This window comes from Hyperoodon ampullatus (assembly GCF_949752795.1).
Source record: "Hyperoodon ampullatus genome assembly, chromosome: 7".
Taxonomy (NCBI): Eukaryota; Metazoa; Chordata; class Mammalia; order Artiodactyla; family Ziphiidae; genus Hyperoodon; species Hyperoodon ampullatus.
The window spans coordinates 89542137-89562227 of record NC_136920.1 but is presented as its reverse complement, the minus strand read 5'-3'; the positions used below and the strand labels follow the sequence as shown (position 1 = coordinate 89562227).

Genomic DNA, 20091 nt, shown 5'->3' with positions numbered 1-20091 from the left:
GGATGGGGAGTCTTGCTTCAGCACCACGGAGAGATCATAACTAGGTTTTGTTTGCGCGTTTTTTCTAGAGATGCTGATCGAAACCGCAAGATTCCAGTTAGAAAACTGGCGGGGTGCGGGGGGGGTGGTGGTGGAATCTGGTTCTTTTGTCCACATTTAGCAGTCATTAGTGCACAGAATCTATCCCGGATTATGCAGGTGAAGGTAGCAGGTGAAGGTTGTACCGAAAGGGAAACCGTTTTCTCCGGATTGCTTTACCAAGAGGCGCGTATCAGAATTAAAATGAAAATAAGCCAGTATGTGGAAACATCACAGGTATCTAGTAACAGGGACGGTAGTTAGAGCTTGAACAACTTTACTTCCTCTCTGCATCTTTCGCATTCGAATTCATTTGTCAGATGAAACTCACCAATTCTGACTCTCCACTTTCCTATGCCATTCACTAGCCTTTCTGACATCTTGCAACGTAGAAGCAGAAATTTCGGGGGGACGCGGGCACGAGAGCTTGAAGCGGGGTGGAGGGGTCCTGCCTCACCACCAGGAGAATAGTCTGGGGAGAGGGTGGTGGGGTAGGAGAGGTAGGACTCTCGAATCAGTATGGAGATTGCTGCCGCTTAGAGTCCCACGCTGCTGTTGGCTCAGCAGAGGTCAGCCTCGGAAGAACGTTCACCACGATAGCGCCCCGGCCGGGTTTCCAACGCCTGGCGCTGACTGGGGTTACTGGCGGACCACTACAGCCAGCTCCCTCCTGCGCGGACCCCGCCCTCCTCCCCCGACTCCTTCCACCACCTCGGAGTTCGGGCGCCTGCGCGCGGCGGCTGGTCGGCCCCCCGAGAAAGCCCATTGGCCGCTGGGTGAGGCCCGGCACTACCTCGCGCCTGTGGCGACCGCACGTGCTGGGAGCGGAAGTAGCGATCGCAGCTATGGCGTCGTTATTTTCGGCAGGCGATGCAGGGGCTGCGGAGAGCGAGCAGCCGAACGGCCACGTAACTGCCACCGAGCCGGGGAGGGCAAGGGGGCAGGGGCTAGAACAGCACTCCCGGAGGGAAATGTGCTGGGGAGGGGAAGGGAGAGCTCCGCTAGGGTTTGGAGCCAGGTGTCAGATGGTGGTGGGGAGGTGTGACAAGGATTTGGAAGAGGGCCACAGGAAAGGAGACCCCGAGAGAAACAAGACCTTTGGTTTGAAAAGGCAAAATGAAGACACCTGCGGGAGGGAAAGCAGCTGGGAGCCCCAAGTAGACCGAGTTTTCTACTGTCCCAATTTGACCATTAAGCCTCAGCTAGCCTCCATCTCATCTACCAACGCGCTTTCCTATCTGCTATCCCTTGCTCGTGCTGTGACCCCCCGAAGACTGTCACATTTAGACTGGAGGCTTATAAAGAGGAACTTCATTTACAAGGGAGTAGAAAGTCTCCTCTGATTTTAGGATAATTCATACAGGAGACCTGCTTCTCAAAGGAATCCGTTAATACATAATATCACAAAGGAAACAGTATTGGCGTGGCCTTCCCTGCCTCCCTTCCAGCCCGTGTTAGGGGGGTGGCACTGGGCTGCTTGATGCCTTGCTTCCCCATGTTGACTGAAATTTGTATCTTTCAATAGTTTTCAAACGTCATCCATCCCCGGAAAAACCTTTGGGGTATTAAGAGTACTACCGTTACAAACGTAGGTGAGTGTTGTTAAAGAAGATTGGGCTCAGTTCATTTAAAAAGCATTGCTTTCCTCATGTCCCTGGCAACTTTGGCTCCCTTAATTTAGCATTCAAGACCCTCCACTACCTTTCCAATTTTTTTACCCACTCCTCCACTGCTTGACCCTTCCTTTGTACACACTGTAGAGTCGGCAGGAGAAACTGGGATGATACGCTGGACGTTCCTGCTTGGCATTTATCTTTACAGTTGTTTCTCTTCCATCCTTTTAGACGGTTCTGTTAATAAGACTGAAGAAGATGGTGAAGAAGATGGAGGTAGGAAATAAATTCATTTGTGTGTATTTACTGGCATTCTGTTTCCTTTAATCATGACTTTCACAACGTGGGTGAATAATACCATCTTAATTGGAAAAGAACCATCTTTGCTTCTGTTTTCTTTATAAATAGTGAATGTCAGAAGAAATACTAACTTAGGAGTCAGGATTACTTCTTTAGAGGAAATTGAAATAGAATATGCAGGAATGGGTTACGAATTTTCAGCTGGCAAGGAAAAATTAGGTCTGCTGGCAATAGATGTAGGCTTGGTTGAGGTTAGAGGTTGACTTTCCCCCTGTAATATCCCCTGTTTTATCCTTGTTTTTCTAGTGGATTTGGCAGCTAATTCACTCTTGAACAAGTTAATCCGGCAGTCCTTAGTAGAATCCAGTCACCGAGTTGAAGTCTTACAAAAGGATCCCAGCTCTCCACTCTACTCGGTGAAAACATTTGAAGAGCTGCGGCTGTGAGTATTTTTTTTTTTTTTTTTGCGGTATGCGGGCCTCTCACTGTTGTGGCCTCTCCCGTTGCGGAGCACAGGCTCCCGACACGCAGGCTCAGCGGCCATGGCTCACGGGCCCAGCCGCTCTGCGGCATGTGGGATCTTCCCGGACCGGGGCACAAACCCGTGTCCCCTGCATTGACAGGCGGACTCTCAACCGCTGTGCCACCAGGGAAGCCCGAGTATTTTTACTTTAAGTGTAGGAAAATTCCAGAGAGCATAGCACAGAACAAACTAATCTGCTAATAATAATCATCAGGATCTCCTTCGTGTTCCAATGGTCAATATTCAAATGAGATGTGGACATTTTGCATGCAATTAAAATATACCTCAAAGAGGAACACTAAGATATCTGAATTGTCCAATGACTTGAGAACATTTTTGATGGTAAAATATTTTAACCTTGCTGTGCTAAGGGGGACAACTAAGCCAGACACAGCCATATTGCTACTCTCCATACCAGAGTACAGATAACAGGAATTTTGATGACCCAAATACCCCTTTAGATAAGTTACAAGCTTTTACCTTTTTAGTTATTTTTTTTTGTCTCAGATGGTATTTAAATGAATAACTTTCCCAAGTAGGTTTGCATTTCCTAGGGAGTTATCAACTGGCATTAAGGAAATGTATTTGAATAGGTCGAGTTACTGATACGGACTTACCTAAGTGGGCAAATCCAAAATCCCAATGCCTGCTTTCTAGTTGGGGAGAAGCTTACTTATGATTAAAGGTTGGCTGCCAGTAATCTACCAATTAATCTACCAATTAAGCATGTCCAAAATGTGCATGTCATTGTAGTGGAAGTATTCCAGCCTACTTCACTTTATCCTCTTTCTAACATCTATCCTGAGACCCGAGGAAAGACACATTTAAAAATACTAGCTCGGAAGAATGAGCTAATATTGCGTCTTCTGCTCCTAGAGAGAAATGATATAAGAATCACCTAAATGAAATTTTGTTTTCTCTGAAAATTGCCATTGAAACATTAAAGTTTGTCATTGACTAAAAAGAAATAAACAATAAATCTCACTTAGTTTTCTGCTTGTGTGGAAAATAAAACTCTACTGGAAAATTGATGCACTTCTATCAGATGAGTTTTTCCTTTTTTTTTCTTGGTTCAAGAGAAAGTTCAACGTTAGGCCCTTACTACTATCCTTGGCCTGGGCTTATGACATAACTTATTACTTTAGTTCTCCAACTGTGCAGACATGATTGTATATGTTTGAGAGTTGAGGTTTAACTTGTATATTTCCAAATATTACTTTTTATACTCAGTTGCAAAGTGGCCTAATTTAGAAATGCACCTTTCAAGTTTGTATTTCTGAGGCTACTGACGCATCACAGACTTTAAGTATTTGATTTTTTTTTTTGACAGAAAAGAAGAGTTACTAAATGGGATCTATGCAATGGGATTTAATAGACCATCCAAAATTCAAGAGATGGCTCTCCCTATGATGCTGGCACATCCGTGAGTTTCTAGGGTAGTGGTATTCCAACTGGTTATTTTTAGTCTCTTATATTCAGTTTATGCCCAGGAGCTTGTATTCAGTTTATGTCCAGCATATCCTCTTTTCTACAGACCTCAGAACCTCATAGCCCAGAGTCAGTCTGGAACAGGAAAGACAGCTGCTTTTGTCTTGGCAATGCTAAGCAGAGTTAATGCCTTGGAATTGTTTCCACAGGTAAGGAAAGGCTGGGAGAGAGATGGGAATGCTTGCGGTGCCAAAGATATTTTAGTAATAGGCAATATTGCTGCAATGACGTGATGACATTTAGAATAGACATTCTTTCATAAAATCAGAGCATTGGGCAGCAGTATGGGGCAGTGATTGAGAGCACAGGCTTTATAGTTTGACTGGTTCCAATTCCAGCCTCTCTACTTACCAGCTGAAAGTCTTAGGCGAGGTTGTAAATCTTTTGGAGTATGTTTTCTTGTCAGTAAAGATAACACTTATAAAGGTATGGATCACAGTTGTTCTGTTCACCCTTGAACCCTAACTTCAATCACAGTGCTTGGCTTGTAGAAACCACTCCTTAAACATTGAATGAATGAATGAATGAATACCTGCCTCATAGGATTGTCATGCAGATTGAGTGAATTAATGTACATTTTTAGCACCGTGCTCAACATAAAGTGAGCATTCAGTAGTGATAGCTATATAGCTGTAGGTCACCCAGTCCCTCCTACCCATTTAGTGGAGAAGGAAACAGAGGCTTGGAGAGGGAAAGGTCACACGTGAGGTCACAGCTGTCAGAGAGCGACTGAGCAGGGGCTGGAACTGCACTTGCCCTTCTCCCAACCTAGTGTCAATACATGGAAAGTATCTGGTGATCTTTCCTTCTTTCTCCAACCTGTGTTCATTGAACTGGTTGACAAACTGGGAGCCCAAGTGTTGGGTGGGCTCAAAGCTGTGGGGCAGCAAGGCTTCCCTCAGGAAGTTTACAGCCTGCGCAGCAAGATAACCCGTGGACATGGATGTGGGTGGGTGACTTGTGACAGGCATAGGAAATCCTGTGCTTTCTTTAGACAAGTTCAGGGAAATTTATATCTGGGGTTTGATATCATGAGTAAAAATCCTTTAGGAGAAGCCATGCTTGAACACATGTTGAGAAATGTGTGTGGAAACTGTTTTTATCACTTTAGCTGTGTTTCCCTCTCTCTATCTCAGATCCTTAATTGAAGTTCAAAAATGCGTTAAATATCACCAGTTTCTTCCATCGACATCTTCATTCATCAACAACCACCATTTATAGGGAGGATAGAAGTAACAAATGAAAGAGTTTCAGGGAACATTCTGCCAGAGATGTGTAAGATGGATTGGCCCAAGCAGGGAGTGCTCTGGAAATGGGCAGACTTTTAATATCAGGGAAGAGGTGATGGGGACCACACTCAAGCTGTAATTAGTCTTGCATCCCTTCTCTTTTTGACTCGCAGCCCCCCTACATCCCATTTTTCCCCTACCAAAACAGCGTGACCCGTAACCTGTGTTTCTTCATGACCTTTCCGAGAGGAATATATAAAAGGAAGCTGCTGCTTCATCCGTCAGCCCCTTCTCCCCGTCCATACTGAACATTCACCCTAGATCTATCAGCTGCCAAGTCGTATTCAAGTAAAAATATTCTCTTCAGCCCAAATCTCCAGTTTCACTTCTGTGCCTCTCCCTCCACAAATGTTAATTGTATTTCAGAATTGCACAATGGCCGTTATGAACCTTTCTCCTTCCCCCCTTCTCCCTCTCTCCCTCTCTCAGTGCCTCTGCTTGGCTCCTACTTATGAACTGGCTCTGCAAACTGGCCGTGTGGTCGAACAGATGGGGAAATTCTGCGTGGATGTTCAAGTGATGTATGCTATTCGAGGGAATCGAAGTACGTACCAGCAAGCCAGCCCTGGCTGATATTTTAAATCCCGACTGCACCACTAACACAGTCGTGGTATATCCTTTCTCTGCTTTCTTGCCTCTAAAATGGTGGATATAATGGCACCTATATCATAGAGTTGTTACTGGAATTAAATAAAATGATACAGATAAAGCACTGTGCACACTCCTGGCACATAAGGACCCAGTAAATGTTAGCTGCATCATTCCCACAGCCCAGAAGAGGATGCTTTTGCCTGTTCTTTTCTGTGAGGCTCAGTTGTTTTGTGCAGAACAGCTTTTATTGTTTCACTTTTTCATTAAAGTATTACATGCATAAAGTGAAAAAAAAACTTTAAAACACAGAAAATTCAAAGGTAAAAGTGAAAGTTGTTCTTTCTTTCAAAAACCTATTTCCAAAGACAACTGTGGTTTTGTTAACAAATCTTTGTGTGTTTTTCTGTTTTGTTTTTGAGTGCTTACAAAAATGGGAGCATTTTTTTTCATACTGTTCAAAAACTTACGCGTTTTAAACATCTTTTCATGTCAGTATGTATAGCCCCACCTCATTCTCTTGACTAGCTGTATAATATTCTGTCATTTATTTCGTGTAACCTGTTGATAGACATTTTGGTTGTTTTCCATTTGGGGAAGATTTGTAGGCCTTTCACTGCTGTGCCAGTGTTTCTGTAGGACAATGGGAATGCTCCAGGGTGGCTTTTTAAATGACCGTGGGGCAGAATCAAATATGCACGACTGTTGTCATTACTGTAAATCTAGAAATTTGGGAATTTATCCTAAAACTCTGTAAAATCAAAAACCACAAAGACCCTCAGGGTTGGCACTTGGAAAAGCATTAGGAAATGTGTTTCATTACCAGGAATTGTGGATGGTTAGAGCCGTTTGCATCTGAAGGAAGCCTTTAAACCCTTTTCCTTTGCTCCCTAGTTCCCAGAGGCACTCATATCACCAAACAGATTATAATTGGCACTCCTGGGACCGTCCTAGATTGGTGTTTCAAGCAAAAATTAATTGATTTGACTAAGATTCGTGTGTTTGTCCTGGATGAAGCAGATGTGATGATCAACACGCAAGGATTCTCAGACCAAAGCATCCGTATTCAAAGGTAACCTTCACATCCAGCCTTTTCTTCCTGGATCTTCTGTCCAGGGGAGGAGTTTCATTTGTCTGCTGCTCCCAATTGTCTTTACTGCTTATTCCCCACTTCTTTCACCTTTAAAACAAGTTGGATTTTCATTATTTTCACCAGGTCAATGGGCCTTCAGCCTGCTGTAATTTCCCAACTTCTTCATTTTGTAATCTTGCCTGATTGCTTTACTCTTGTGCTACAGGCTTACAGACGGAATCCATATACAGTGGGTCTGCACCAAATTTTGCCAGTAATCTTATACTTGAGCAAAATTCTAAAGAGAATTCATTAAAACCTGATAGCGCTATTGTGAGGACACAGTAGCCTGGGATCAGGAGCCTAGTATCTAGTCCTGACTTTGCCTGTAAGTTGTTAAATAAATCCTGTCGATTTCCTAGGCCTCTCTCCCAGGATCACCAAGGGGCTTAAAATTTCAGATTATCAGGCCTAACCTGAACCTTACTGAATCAGAATTTTTGGGAGTGGGCTTTAAGAGTCTGCATCGCTCATTTTTAAATAAAGTATTTATACACTGTGTTAAATTCAAGTATAATATTGAAAGACTTGTAATGATAACCAGTAATCCCCTGCCCCAACCCCTAGAGAATACTGTCTGACATTAACTTTCATATCTATAAATAACCTGCTCACATTGCTATTTCTCGTTGTATATTCATTATATACAACGTTGTTGGTTACATTCACGGCTGGTATTGATATCATTATCACAACACAAATAGCGTTCACTGCTGAGTATTGAATTCTTATTATTATGTTTTTCTTGTGCTTCTCCCCCTAGAGTTGCCTCTTTTCCTTCATTTGGTTACTGTCACTGTGTAGCGGTCTTTAATTTTTCTCTACCTGTTTCATCATACGTGTCATATGTCCATGATATCTCCAGATAGTCAAATACATCTTAAAATTCCATCGGTTTCTTACTTTCTGGAAGATCTCCCACACTCACTGTCTCCAGTTTCAGCCTGGACTGGCTGCACTCCAGTCCTGTGGTCACAGCCGCATTACAGGTTTCCCCTGTCCTCATTAACAGTTTTGAATCTCCTGTCTTGTGGGTCCTTCTTGGTTTACTGTTGGTTTACTGAATATGCTGGAATGTATCTGCTAATGGCTTCCTGCAAAAGGATGTGTAGGAAGTTCATTTCCTAGCCCCTGCTTGTCTGAAAATGTTTTTACTGTACCTGTAAATTTGATCTTTGGGTTGAGTTTCCCTGGATGTGGAATCCTGTCTTGAAAAGCTTTCTCCCAGTAAATTCGGAGACAGTGTTGAAAACAGAAAAGTGGTTGTTTTTTTTTACTATAATTAATACTCTGTTTCCAGAGTGTTGCTGCTGGAAAGTTTAATGTCATCCTGATCCTCAGACTTTTGTCTGTGATCTGTTTTTTCCTCTCTAGAAGGTTTTGGAATCTTTTTCTCCATGATGTACTGAAACTTCTCAATGATGTGCTTTGGTTCAGATCTTTTTTTTCTTCATTGTACCAAACACATGGCACACTCTTTTCATTCCCAAAACTTGTGCCTGCCAGATCTGGGGAAATTTCTTATGTTACTTATTTCCCTGCGGTGACCAACTTTTTAGGAAGACAACCCGGGATACAGTCATAGCAGGCAAATATATATGTACATACATACACACACATATATCTCATATATATATGTATATGTATATATAACTATAATACAGAAGAAATAATCGTGCATGTGTTATTACTTTAACATAAAATATGGAAAATATATGTTTATTTGAAATTATGTATTATTCTGTACTTTTCTGTTCCATTAGTGCTACTATTTAAACAAAACAACTGTAGAACTAAACTGGCAATTAGTAGTAATTCATAAGAGAACTAATTAAATAATATGTATGAGAAAAATACAACAATAATGTTTCGTCTCTGATATAGCAATTTAATCTTTTTAAACATGACTGGCTGCTTAAATTTTGGAGGCTGTGCTATTGTATATTCTTTTTTTTTTTTCTTTTTCTTTGGCCACACCACACAGCTTGCAGGATCTTAGTTCCCCAACCAGGGATCAAACCCGGGCCCTCAGCAGTGAGAGCACTGAGTCCTGACCACTGGACCTCCCTGGAATTCCCTATTGTATATGCTTAAGATACATAATGATAGAACTATTTATGAGGAGAACGTAAATACGATAGAACTAATTAAACATGTTACAGTACGTCCCCACATACAAATGAGTTCCGTTCCGAGGGCGTGTTCGTTAAGTCCAGTTTGTTCATAAGTCCAACAAAGTTAGCCTAGGTACCCAACTAGCACAGTTGGCTATATAGTGCTGTACTGTAATAGGTTCATAATGCTTTTCACACAAATAATACATAAAAAACAAACACAAAAAATAAACACTTTTAATCTTACAGTACAGTACCTTGAAAAGTACAGTAGTACAGTACAACAGCTGGCATCCAGGGGCTGGCATCGAGTGAACAGGCAAGAAGAGTTACTGACTGGAGGAGGGAGAGGAGGTGGGAGACGGTAGAGCTGAAGGATCGTCAGCAATAGGAGACGAAGGGCAAGCTGCAGTTTCACTCACGCCTGAGGTTGATGTTAAAGGTTTTGGTTCTTTGCTGGATTTAATTCTATCTTGAAAAAAATGATCCAGTGATGTCTGGGTAGTAGCTCTTTTTTTCTCATCATAGATGACACGGTAGCACTAGATTGCATTCTGAACGGCTGCTGCAACCTTTGTGTACCGTTCTACGTTCAGGTCCTGTGCGTCAAAAACTAACAGTGCCTCCTCAAATAAAGAAAATCCCCTTGCCATTTCCTGCGTCGTGGATCTCCTCAGTTCTTCAGTTACTTCTTCTTCCTCTTGTCTCTCTTCGTCCTTTCTCTGGGCCTCCAATTCCATCAGGTCTTCATTAGTAAGCGCCTCGTGTTACACAGCAAGGAGTTCAGTGAAGTCGTCCTCTTGCTTCAAATAAAGACACTGTACTGCTGTACTCTATACATTCTGGCACAGTAAAGTACACAAAAGCACAACCACTTGTAGAGGATGCATGCATGTGACAACATACGCCAGACACGTGAACTAACGTGATTGGACATGTGAACACACATCCGCATCTTTGAAGGTTCACAACTTGAAGGTTCGTATGTAGGGGACTTACTGTACCTGTATTTAATGACAGAAACAATAATGACACTTTTTTTTCTGTCTCACAGTGTGGTAAGATATTTTGACTCTCTCTTTTCCAGTATCCTCTGAACTCCCTGCAGCCCTCTTTTCTTGTATGTGGCAGTAAAACAGAATACAGTCAAATCTAAAATTCATTTTGACTTGCAGCTCTGCCCTTATTAAGCCCACACTGATTTTTTTTTTTTGGAGTATAGTTGATTTACAGTGTTGTGTTAGTTTTCTGCTGTACAGCAAAGTGAATCTGTTATAGGTATACATATATTCAGTCTTCTTTAGATTCTTTTTTGATATATGTCATTACAGAGTATTGATTTGAGTTCCCTGTTCTATACAGTAGATCCTTATTAGTTATCTATTTTATATACAGTAGAAGCCCACACTGATTCTTGGTATCATCCAGTGTGATATCCTCTGAACAAAAGTGTTCAAGCATAGAATACTTAGGAGTTTACCTACTAGCAATGGTGGTTTTTAGACTTGCAAGAATCAATTTCTAGCTCCTTCAAAATGTTCTTCCACTGTATCTGCAGGCTTGTTTCAGTGGAACAACTGTTTGTCATTCAGATCCTTTGCATCTATAAATCCATTGTTTAGGTTATCTATGTCTAAAATGTCCATCATTTTCAGACACTCTGAAGTCTATTAGATGTCATCATAAGTGAAACCTCTTCTCCTCAGGGAAAATGATTATAAAGCACAGAGGTGACTTAAACTTGTCAAACGGAAAGATGGATTCTTTACAAATTTAGTAAAGAAATGAGAAAGTCCTCAACTTGGCTGTCCTTTTCTGGTGACATTTTTCAACTTCTGCAGCAGTTTTATTCCTAAAAAAAGGAAAAATGAGTCATTTTGTGCTACCAGTTTTTGTTGCAGCCTTTACAGAACACCAGACAGCTCAGGTGCAGTCAGTACAAGGCCTCTTCACAAGTCATCAGACAGTTATGGAGAAACAGTGTGTTATTTCTACTTTACTATAATCTTTTTCTCCATTCTCATCCTTGATGTATTCCCAAGTTGGAGTTGGACATTCTTTTTGTCTCAAACTTTGAAAATAGGCCAACATTTAAAATCTTTTCACTGGCCAGCTGCAATGGCAGGCATCTTGTAGGCACACGTCTGAGGTAGCTCTACGTCCACTTCTGCACAGTTTGAAACCTTAGTAAGGCTTCTGCAAGTTTGAAATAACAAAGTGACCCAAAACTTTGGTAATGAAAAGCTCAGTATCACAGGTAAGCAAATTGTATGTGTTTTTAGAAGTATTGTATACAAAGGATGCAGGACATTTAGCTGGTAAGATCTTTTCATGTTCTTTGATAAGGAATTTATAGACTGAATGGAATATGCCAGAATATACATTTGCACTGTCTGCTGCTCATGCAGGGAGTTGAACAAAGGCTAATTTGTATTTGGATACAATGTCAACAGTCTTCTGTTGTATATTTTCTGTGTTGGATAAAAACTTCATAGAAGCCAAAAAGATGTTTTGAGACTCCATTTTTTCAAAACCAAGTACCTAAGAGATTGGAGGTGGGGGGTGTGTATTTTGTGTTGCCGTGATTTGAAATCTCACTGGATATACTGTAGAAGCATGGTCTCTGGTAAGATCTGAGACACTCCACTCTACACTGAGAGAGGAAAGACGTCTGTTATCAAAAGTTCCTGCCATTCACCCGCAGGACCCTTTACTTGCAGCCTCTGAACCAGGAAATGTAACTTTACTCAGTTTCATAGGGATGGCAAGGGAAAGATACAGTCACACGTGCCCCTTTGCATGGTGTGGGCAAACTAATTCAGCTGAGCACTGGTGTGTTTGGAGGAGGCAAAAAACTTAATTTAGAAGTATTGCCTGTCTCATCCTGAACTTGTGCGATTCAGTTTCCATATATGCTTTCCACATCCCTTCTCCGCCAGGCCTAGTCCCGAATTCATCCCTTCATTTGGTGCAGTCTGCTCTGTTTCCATTATTTACCTCTTTAACCCAGTTGTATGTGTCATTCCATCCGTCACTAAAATAACACAGTCGGTTAGCCTTTTTCTGTCTGGTCTGGATCATACCGGCATTGTCCTCTATTTCTTTTCCATAGCTTCCTTTTCTTGTCTTATGGATGCAAAACATCCATCACACAAGAAAGTTATATGATATCTACAGTTATCTCTTTGAGGATATTAATTAGAGCATTACAGTTTTTTTCTGTTCTCAACCCTGTCTCTGAGTGATCTAAGTTTCCTTTTGTGCTTGTTGGCTACAGTCTGTCTTTGTGGCAGATCTTTCCTCCTCACATCTGGTGACCCTGCACTAGCCTTTCGTAACCCAAGCTGAGGAACTAGAAAGCGTATTTATCGACAGCCCTGTGTGCACGGTTGGGGCTTGTAACTTGGAAGCTTCAGTTGAGGATGCTTGTCACCTGGAGGTCTTTAGGAGTATGTAATGTGTCTAATCTCCTTCCTGGGACACTCCACTGCCAGCATCCTGGGAGCACAGCAGGATGCTCTGGTGGATGGGCTGCGAGGGCTCCACCGTTCAGTATACGCATTTTCACTTGATCCCCTATTCAGCTGTCTGCTTTACCCTCACCTTCTGCTGAGGCTCTTCTGCTTGTACAAGCTGAGCTGCCAGAGAAGGGTGGGGTCCAGCTGCTCCTTGTATCTGTTTTCATCCAGCCTTCCTATTTAAAAAAATGTGGGCCCAGGATCAAGCAAGACTCCCTTCTTGCCATCCCCTACCAATAAGTTGGTATGTTTAAATGTAACAGTGAATAAAAGATGCGGAAGTCCAGGGGAGATTCAGTAGTCAAAAAGGGCTTTCTACTAAAAAGAATATTAAGTAAAATTAGAGTATTCATGTTGGTTGTTCATCCCTCCATTGTTCAGTTTTCCTTTCTTTTGCTTAAAATACATTAAATCACAGCACTGTCCAATAGAAATATAATGTAAGCCACATGTGTAATTTAAAATGTTCTAATAGCCACATTAAAAAAGAAACAGGTGAAGTTCATGTTATAAAATATTTTATTTAACGTGACATATCAAAAATAGCATCTTAACAAGTAATGTTATCAATCTAAAAATTGTTAACGAAATATTTTGCATTCTTTCTTTTCATACTTAGTCTTCAAAATCCAGTGTGTTCTGCAGAACAGCCCATGTTTCCTTCCCTTGGACAATTTGTATAGGTTTTCTTTCTGGAATGAAATGGCCGCAGCCTTGGGATACAAGTCCTAGTGCCCTCTTTTTCCAGGTGAAGGGTGTGGGAGAGCAGATGGCCGAGTGCCGCCGCCTGCTGATCCAGATTCTCCTCATGTCTTCTCACAGCCCTCACCCCACCCCCACCAGGCCTCTGGTCTTGCACGTCCTAGGCCTCCCAGTGGTTCTGAGGGAACCGCTGCCTTTGCATCCGCACTTCCCTCTGTAGCGCTCACATTGTAGCTTCATCCACTTTCTTGGTTATCACACTTTTCCATCTTGCAAAAATATATTGAAATATCCACCCGTTTCTCTTATTCTGCACGTTTTGTGAGTTCATATCTTAATCACTTTATGGTCACATTAGTGGGATGCTGGACACTGAGAAGGTAACAAACGTAGTCTCCCGTGGCCAACCAGAAATCGGTCCGATTGTTGTTTGAAAAGCTCCCAGATGATTCAGGTCCCAGGCTTGAAATAACGTTTGGGAATTGCTGGACTGTATGAGCTCACCTCCCTTTTAGACCTAACAGCTTCTTCTCTAAGTGCTCTGTTGTCTTCTCAAAGGCAGTGATTCCCCTCTGGTCTCTCTTCTATTTTGTTGTTTAAAGAATTAACATTTTAATTGATGTATAAAATATGTGCAGAGGAATACGCAAATCCTAAGTGTACTGCTGGTTGAACTATCACAGAGAGGCTGTGCTCATGGGACAATGGCCCAGGTCACGACATAGAACTTCACTGGCACCTGGGAGTCCCCTGCAGCCCCTTTCCTGTCACCCTCCCCTCTCTCCTCCACAGGCTTAGCTGTATCCTGACTGCTGACTCCGTACATTCATTTTGCCTTTTTTCTGAACTTGGTATGAATTAGCCTCTGTTCACTGTGGGTTCAGTTTACGTTCCACATGCAGTAGCATCTTCGCCTTCTGCTCCCCTTTTATTTATATCCAGGTTCTTCCCATTCCAAATAGACTTAATGTGGCTGTTCTTTCCCGCCCCAGAGATAGAACACCTGCCATCGAATGGTGAGCCTCTATGCCCTTCATCCGCATGGAACTTGTGCGGGATGATTGCCGTAAACAGCACCTAGACTAACACCCTAGGCTCCACGAGCCCGTCTCTCCTAAGGAGAAGACTGGCGTGAAAACCCAGATGACTTACCTAAACTTCACTCTGGAGCCCTACATTCAGCGTATCCGTTTCCCCAAATTCTTGGTGGGCAGGAGGGGCTGACACACGGTGCTCTGCAGCAGGTGTAGTTGTCGTGGCCGCAGCACGTTTCGCGGTGACCCCAGAGCAGGAGCAGGGGCGTGGGGAGCAGCTGATGGCCGTGGGCGTCAGGTGCTGGAAGCTGCCCCCCCAAGGAGAGGGACAGGCCTGGCCGTCGGGTGACGGCCTTCTTCCCTCCTCTCTCGTAGAGCTTTACCATCCGGGTGCCAGATGCTCCTCTTTTCGGCGACCTTTGAAGACTCCGTGTGGCAGTTTGCGGAGCGAATCATTCCTGACCCCAACGTTATCAAGTTACGAAGAGAGGAGCTGACCCTGAACAACATCCGACAGTATTACGTGTTGTGCAAGAATAGGAAAGACAAGTACCAGGCTCTGTGCAACATCTACGGTGGCATCACCATTGGCCAGGCCATCATATTCTGCCACGTAAGTCTGCCGGGACTTGTCTTACTCATGCCCAGATTTCTGTGCAGGTGGAGCCGGGCACCGCATTGGGTGCTTTTTGTACATTATGTTGTTTAATCTTCAGAGCAACTCTGAATAGAGATTATCTGTATTTTATGGGTGAAACTGAAGTAATGGAATAGGACTTCAATATGGTGTGAAACAGAGGGCATCCTTCTTTTATTTCTTTTTCTCTTTCTTTATTTTTTGGTCGCGCCGTGCCGCTTGCGGGATCTCAGTTGCCTGACAAGGGATTTAACCTGGGCCACGGCAGTGAAAGCCTGGAATCCTAACTACTAGGCCACCAGGGAACTCCCTGGGCATCCTTCTTTTAGAGGAACTGCTTCTAACACTTCCCCATTCAGGTTGATGTTTATTGTAGTGTTTCCACAGATACCCTTTATCAGGTTCAGAATGTTCTCTTCTCCTCCTAACTTACTATAAGCAAAGTAGCCACTCAGCCACTCACTATTAACAGCCCCTTGTTTTTATCATCGTATTTACTTTTCCTATCTGACGTTTCTCGTGTTCATGTCTTGGTTGTATTTTTTCACCACCATGTGCACACTGTCAGCTCCACGAGAGCAGGTTCTCACCTGTTGCACTCCCCTTCATGCCCCCGCCCTAGAATAGCCCCACCCAGCACATGGATGGCCCTGGAAACATACTTGTAGAGTGAAGGAAAGCTCAGCTCTGCCACGGACTAGCCATGTGACCTTGGGCAAATCACTTAATGGTTTTAAGCTTTGGGTTTATTTTTCAGTTTTTTAAAATGAACTTAGGTAGTTACTTCATCAAATCATTATGAAAGCAGATGAACGTGATGCACGTAAAGGTTTTAGCAAAGTGCCTGGCGTACACAAGGATGTCATCGTTAGGTGACCTCATTTTGTCATCAGACCACCATGAGAGGTGGGCAGAGCATTTTATTCTCTGTTTCAGGGCTGAGAAGCCAAAGCTCTTACAGGTTGAGAGGATGTGCCCCTTAAAAAGCACGGGGGAGGGAGAATCCCCTGCCACATTCTCAGATCCCTCTAGGCCCCAAAGGGAAGGTGAAGCAAAACTCCTCTGCAGCACCCCCAGCTCCCATGCCCTGCAGACGTGAGCGCTGCACACATAGCCAGGCTGCTTCAACTTGGGCGCCATGCTGGGTTTTGATTTTCATGCAGACTCGTCAAAATGCCAAATGGTTGACCGTGGAGATGATAAAGGATGGCCACCAGGTGTCTCTGTTAAGTGGAGAGCTGACTGTGGATCAGCGAGCTTCCGTCATTCAGAGGTTTCGAGATGGGAAGGAGAAAGTTCTTATAACAACCAACGTCTGTGCTCGAGGTGTGTATGTGTATGCACTTAAAGTCAAGTGTATTGAGGTATCATTTACATATGATAAAATTCACTCTTTTTAATGATACGTTTCAGAGAGTTTTGACAAACATATATAGTCACGTACCCATCACTGTAATCAAAATATGGAACATTTCCATCTCCCCTCAACATTTCTCAGTGTCCATTTTCAACCAGTCTCTGTAACTAATGACCCCTGCCAACCACTGACCAGATTTCTGTCTCTGTATTTTTGTCTTTTGCAGAATGACATGTAAGTTAAATCATACAGCTGGTAGCCTTCGTGTCTGATTTATTCCACTTGACATAGTACTTTGGAATTCATCAGTGTTCTGTAGGTCATTCCTTGATATTACTGAGTAGTATTCCATTGACTGGGTTGTACCACAATTAGGTCTTCCATTCACCAGCTGATGGACATTTGGACTGGTTACAGCTTGGGGCTGTTTGGACTAAAGCTGTAATAAACATTCATGTATAAGGCTTATGTAGACATATGCTTTCATTTCTCTTGGGTAAATGCTTAGGAGGAGGATTTCTGGGTCATGTGGTAAGTGTATGTTTAGCTTTATAGGAAACTGCAAAACTGTTTTCCAGAGTGGCTGTACCCTTTTGCAGCTCTACCAGCAATACAGGAGAGTTCCAGTTGTTCTCCATCCTTGTCAGTAATTGCTATTGACACTCTTTTTTCATCTTAAGCTTTCTAGTAGATTTGTGTGGTATCTCGTGTTTTCAACTTGTGTTCCCTGATGACTAATGATGTTGGTCATCTCTGAGGTGTTTTTAATTTTAAAACTCTTGACTACTGGAAGAAGAATCTTTGTTTTTTCAAGAGGAGGGCCTTCGTACTTTCCTCATTCCTCCTGTATCCTTGCCTACACCACAGACTCAAACCATGTTTCCTAATTTATTACTAGTTCACCAGATAGAACCGAGGACCTGCCATGAGTGCTGAGCTTGGCATTTGGAGGAGTAGCCTAAAAAAGGACGAGCTTCCTTCCCCTCGGGAGCATGCTGCCTAGACTCCTGACCCTCTAGACCAGCACTAGCCAATAGAAATGTTTGCATTGATATAAATCTCCTATTCTCTGCTGTCCAAGCCATATATGGTGGCTCTTGAGCACTTGATGTGTGACTAGTATGGCTGAGGAACTGGATTTTTAATTTGAATTAATTTAAATAGCCGTAAGGCCAATGGTTACCAGACTGGACAGCACAACTCCAGACCCCAGAGAAAAGAGGGCACAAATTGCTCCAGAGTCAAAGCACAGTACAGGCAGGACGAGGATTATGACCCCGACAGCTTGTTAGTGTTGAGGAATGGAGGTACTAAGTGAGCACACACGTCTTCCTAGGAAACATTAGGAGTGAAAGGTGTGAAAGGAAGGGGAGAACTCTTGGAAGTCTTGAGTGGTTTGTACTTTATCCTGTACTGTTTGGGCAGCTGGATACTAAACACAAGTGCTCTGGACGTTGCTGTGGTGACCACGGTGACGATTAGAGGAGTGGGAGATGAGGGATTGGGGAGACCAGTCCGGAAATTGTTGTAACAGTTGAGGCAATGGATAAAATGACCAGACGGGAACAATGGCCATGGAATGGGGTGGAGCTGGGGCCCTGTGATGGGTAGGGGGATGTGAGACTAAGGGGCTTGCTGGGCACTTAGCACAGTGGGGGGGGGAGAAGATGGAAGGGCTCTGTGACCTGCTGAGGGCCCCTCCCCAACACACACGCACACACGCATGTGCACACACATACACGCACGCGCGCTTTGTACATATTTAGACTTCTGTATAATTCGCTTCTACTGACATTCTTATCCAGCATCATAGACATACATACTTGCAAGCACACTGCCTGACCAAAGGACCTATTTCATTTACGTAAAAGCAGGTTTGATTTACAGATTGTGTCTATTAAATGAGAATTCCCTCGGCAAATGTGGTTCTTGAATAGCTATGTCCTGAGGAAAAAGTTGCAGGACCCTGCAGTGTCGTTCCTCTTCCAGGGATTGACGTGAAGCAGGTCACGATTGTTGTGAACTTTGACCTGCCTGTGAACCCAGCAAAGGAGCCAGACTATGAGACCTACCTCCACCGTATTGGGCGGACAGGCCGCTTTGGGATAAGAGGCTTTGCCTTCAACATGATCGAGGTGGATAAGCTGCCCCTGCTGATGAAGATCCAGGACCACTTCAGTGAGTAGTAGCCTTCATGCCCAGAGCTGTGGACCTGCCCACGTTGACAGTGACGATGTGTGTCGTGGACCTCGAGCCCAGAGGCTTGTGATCGGGTGGGGGCAGGAGCCAGGGAGTAGGCTTCTACTTCTTAGTGCCAGAGTTCCTAACAGGAGGCAGGGGTCATTAAAGGAAGCTGTGAAAACCAAGTGGAATTGATAGGAGCTCATATTTCTATTTTATTGCTCATTCTGGGATCTGGAGCAGATTTTACGTCCATGAAGAACCACCCTAGGCAAAGTAATAAGCTCCTTTAAGATTATATTGTGTCCCCAGCTTCCTTTTCTATGTACATTTTCCCCTTCCTGTTGCCCCAGCCACCAACTAGGACAGTCCTAAATCCTGAGGCCTGCTGCCTTCCTCCAGTGCCCCTCCCCATCTAAACAAGGCAGTCTCTGCTAACCCGCTGGGGCTTTTGGACGGGCGTGTTGCACCCTGGTGGAAACTTGAAGGGTAACAGAGCTGAGGTGTCCCCCTGCCCCAGGGCCCTGGATAGATATGGCTGCGGAGCAGACGAGGAAGAACCCTCGCAGGACTCCAGATGTATCTTTCACCTTTAAGACAATGATACTTAACCTCTGTGGGAAGCAAAGGACACTATCCCCGGGGAAATGCACACAGGCACACATGTGCAATTTGGAATATAATTTTAAAAGGTTTACAGACTGGCTGTGGACCCTTCAGGGAAGTTGATTAAGCACACCTGCATTAGGATAACGGAGGCGGGATGGGGGTGGAGAAAGAACCATTAAGATCACTGTTGCTATGGTAATCAACACTCCCTGTTGCCATTCAGCAAACCCGCCCACCCAATGCACACGCCCACTTCACCCTCCTGAGCTCAGCCAGGCACCTTCCCAGGTTCCCCTCTCTGCACTCTGGCGATTTTTTTCTGCCCCACAGTATTTAGACATGTATGTTGTCTTGTCTGGTGCATTTGATGCCATTGTAATTAGTATGGATTGGTTATTTGGATACCATCCCTTCCTTACCTAATCTAGAGAATGTCCCAGTATCTCGAGGCTTTCCATACAAGGTGTCACTATCTTCAGAAATGTAATTGGATGGAATGAAATTTCATTTAGGCCCTGGGATAAGACTGTTCCATTCTCTTTTGTTCTTTTAGACAGCAGTATTAAGCAACTCAACCCTGAAGACATGGATGAAATTGAAAATATTGAATGTTGAAGAAAGAACTTTATCGTTTACAAGTACTCTGGTTTATGCAACAATGTAGGTTTTGAAAGTGATTTTTTATGTTGAGCCTTTTTCAACATGAAACTGTTAATATATGGCAAAATAAACGTTATGGTAGCCTTAGTTTTAAGACCTGAGGTCTTTCTGAACCAAACTGATGCGAAGCACTTGATCTTTTTGAGTAAAAAAATGGAGATTATTTCTTATTCCAATCTTCTCACAGATAAACATCTTTGCGTGGGCTACTGGGTTGTTGTGGGATTTAGTTTATAGAGTCTGAGCAGGTCATGCCGCCTGTGAATAT

The 20091-nt window shown here is 43.4% G+C and overlaps 1 protein-coding gene across 3 annotated transcripts; it reads left to right on the top strand.

The window, feature by feature from the left end:
- Nucleotides 1–923: 923 nt before the first annotated feature.
- On the top strand, nucleotides 924–19809 carry DDX25 (DEAD-box helicase 25; the record flags this gene model as incomplete). 3 transcript variants are annotated; one of them, XM_079707454.1, is made up of 12 exons in its annotated part: nucleotides 924–986; nucleotides 1604–1670; nucleotides 1923–1967; nucleotides 2298–2433; nucleotides 3845–3937; nucleotides 4049–4151; nucleotides 5721–5835; nucleotides 6774–6951; nucleotides 14755–14992; nucleotides 16180–16342; nucleotides 18363–18551; nucleotides 19717–19809. In XM_079707454.1, 12 exons carry the CDS (start codon nucleotides 924–926, stop codon nucleotides 19776–19778), a joined length of 1452 nt encoding a protein of 483 aa, XP_079563580.1. In that variant the 3' UTR covers nucleotides 19779–19809. The 3 variants fall into 3 exon arrangements, with proteins under 3 accessions (XP_079563580.1, XP_079563579.1, XP_079563578.1); XM_079707453.1 differs by having other exon boundaries at nucleotides 924–1064; XM_079707452.1 differs by having other exon boundaries at nucleotides 924–1103.
- Between the last annotated feature and the right edge of the window lie 282 nt (nucleotides 19810–20091).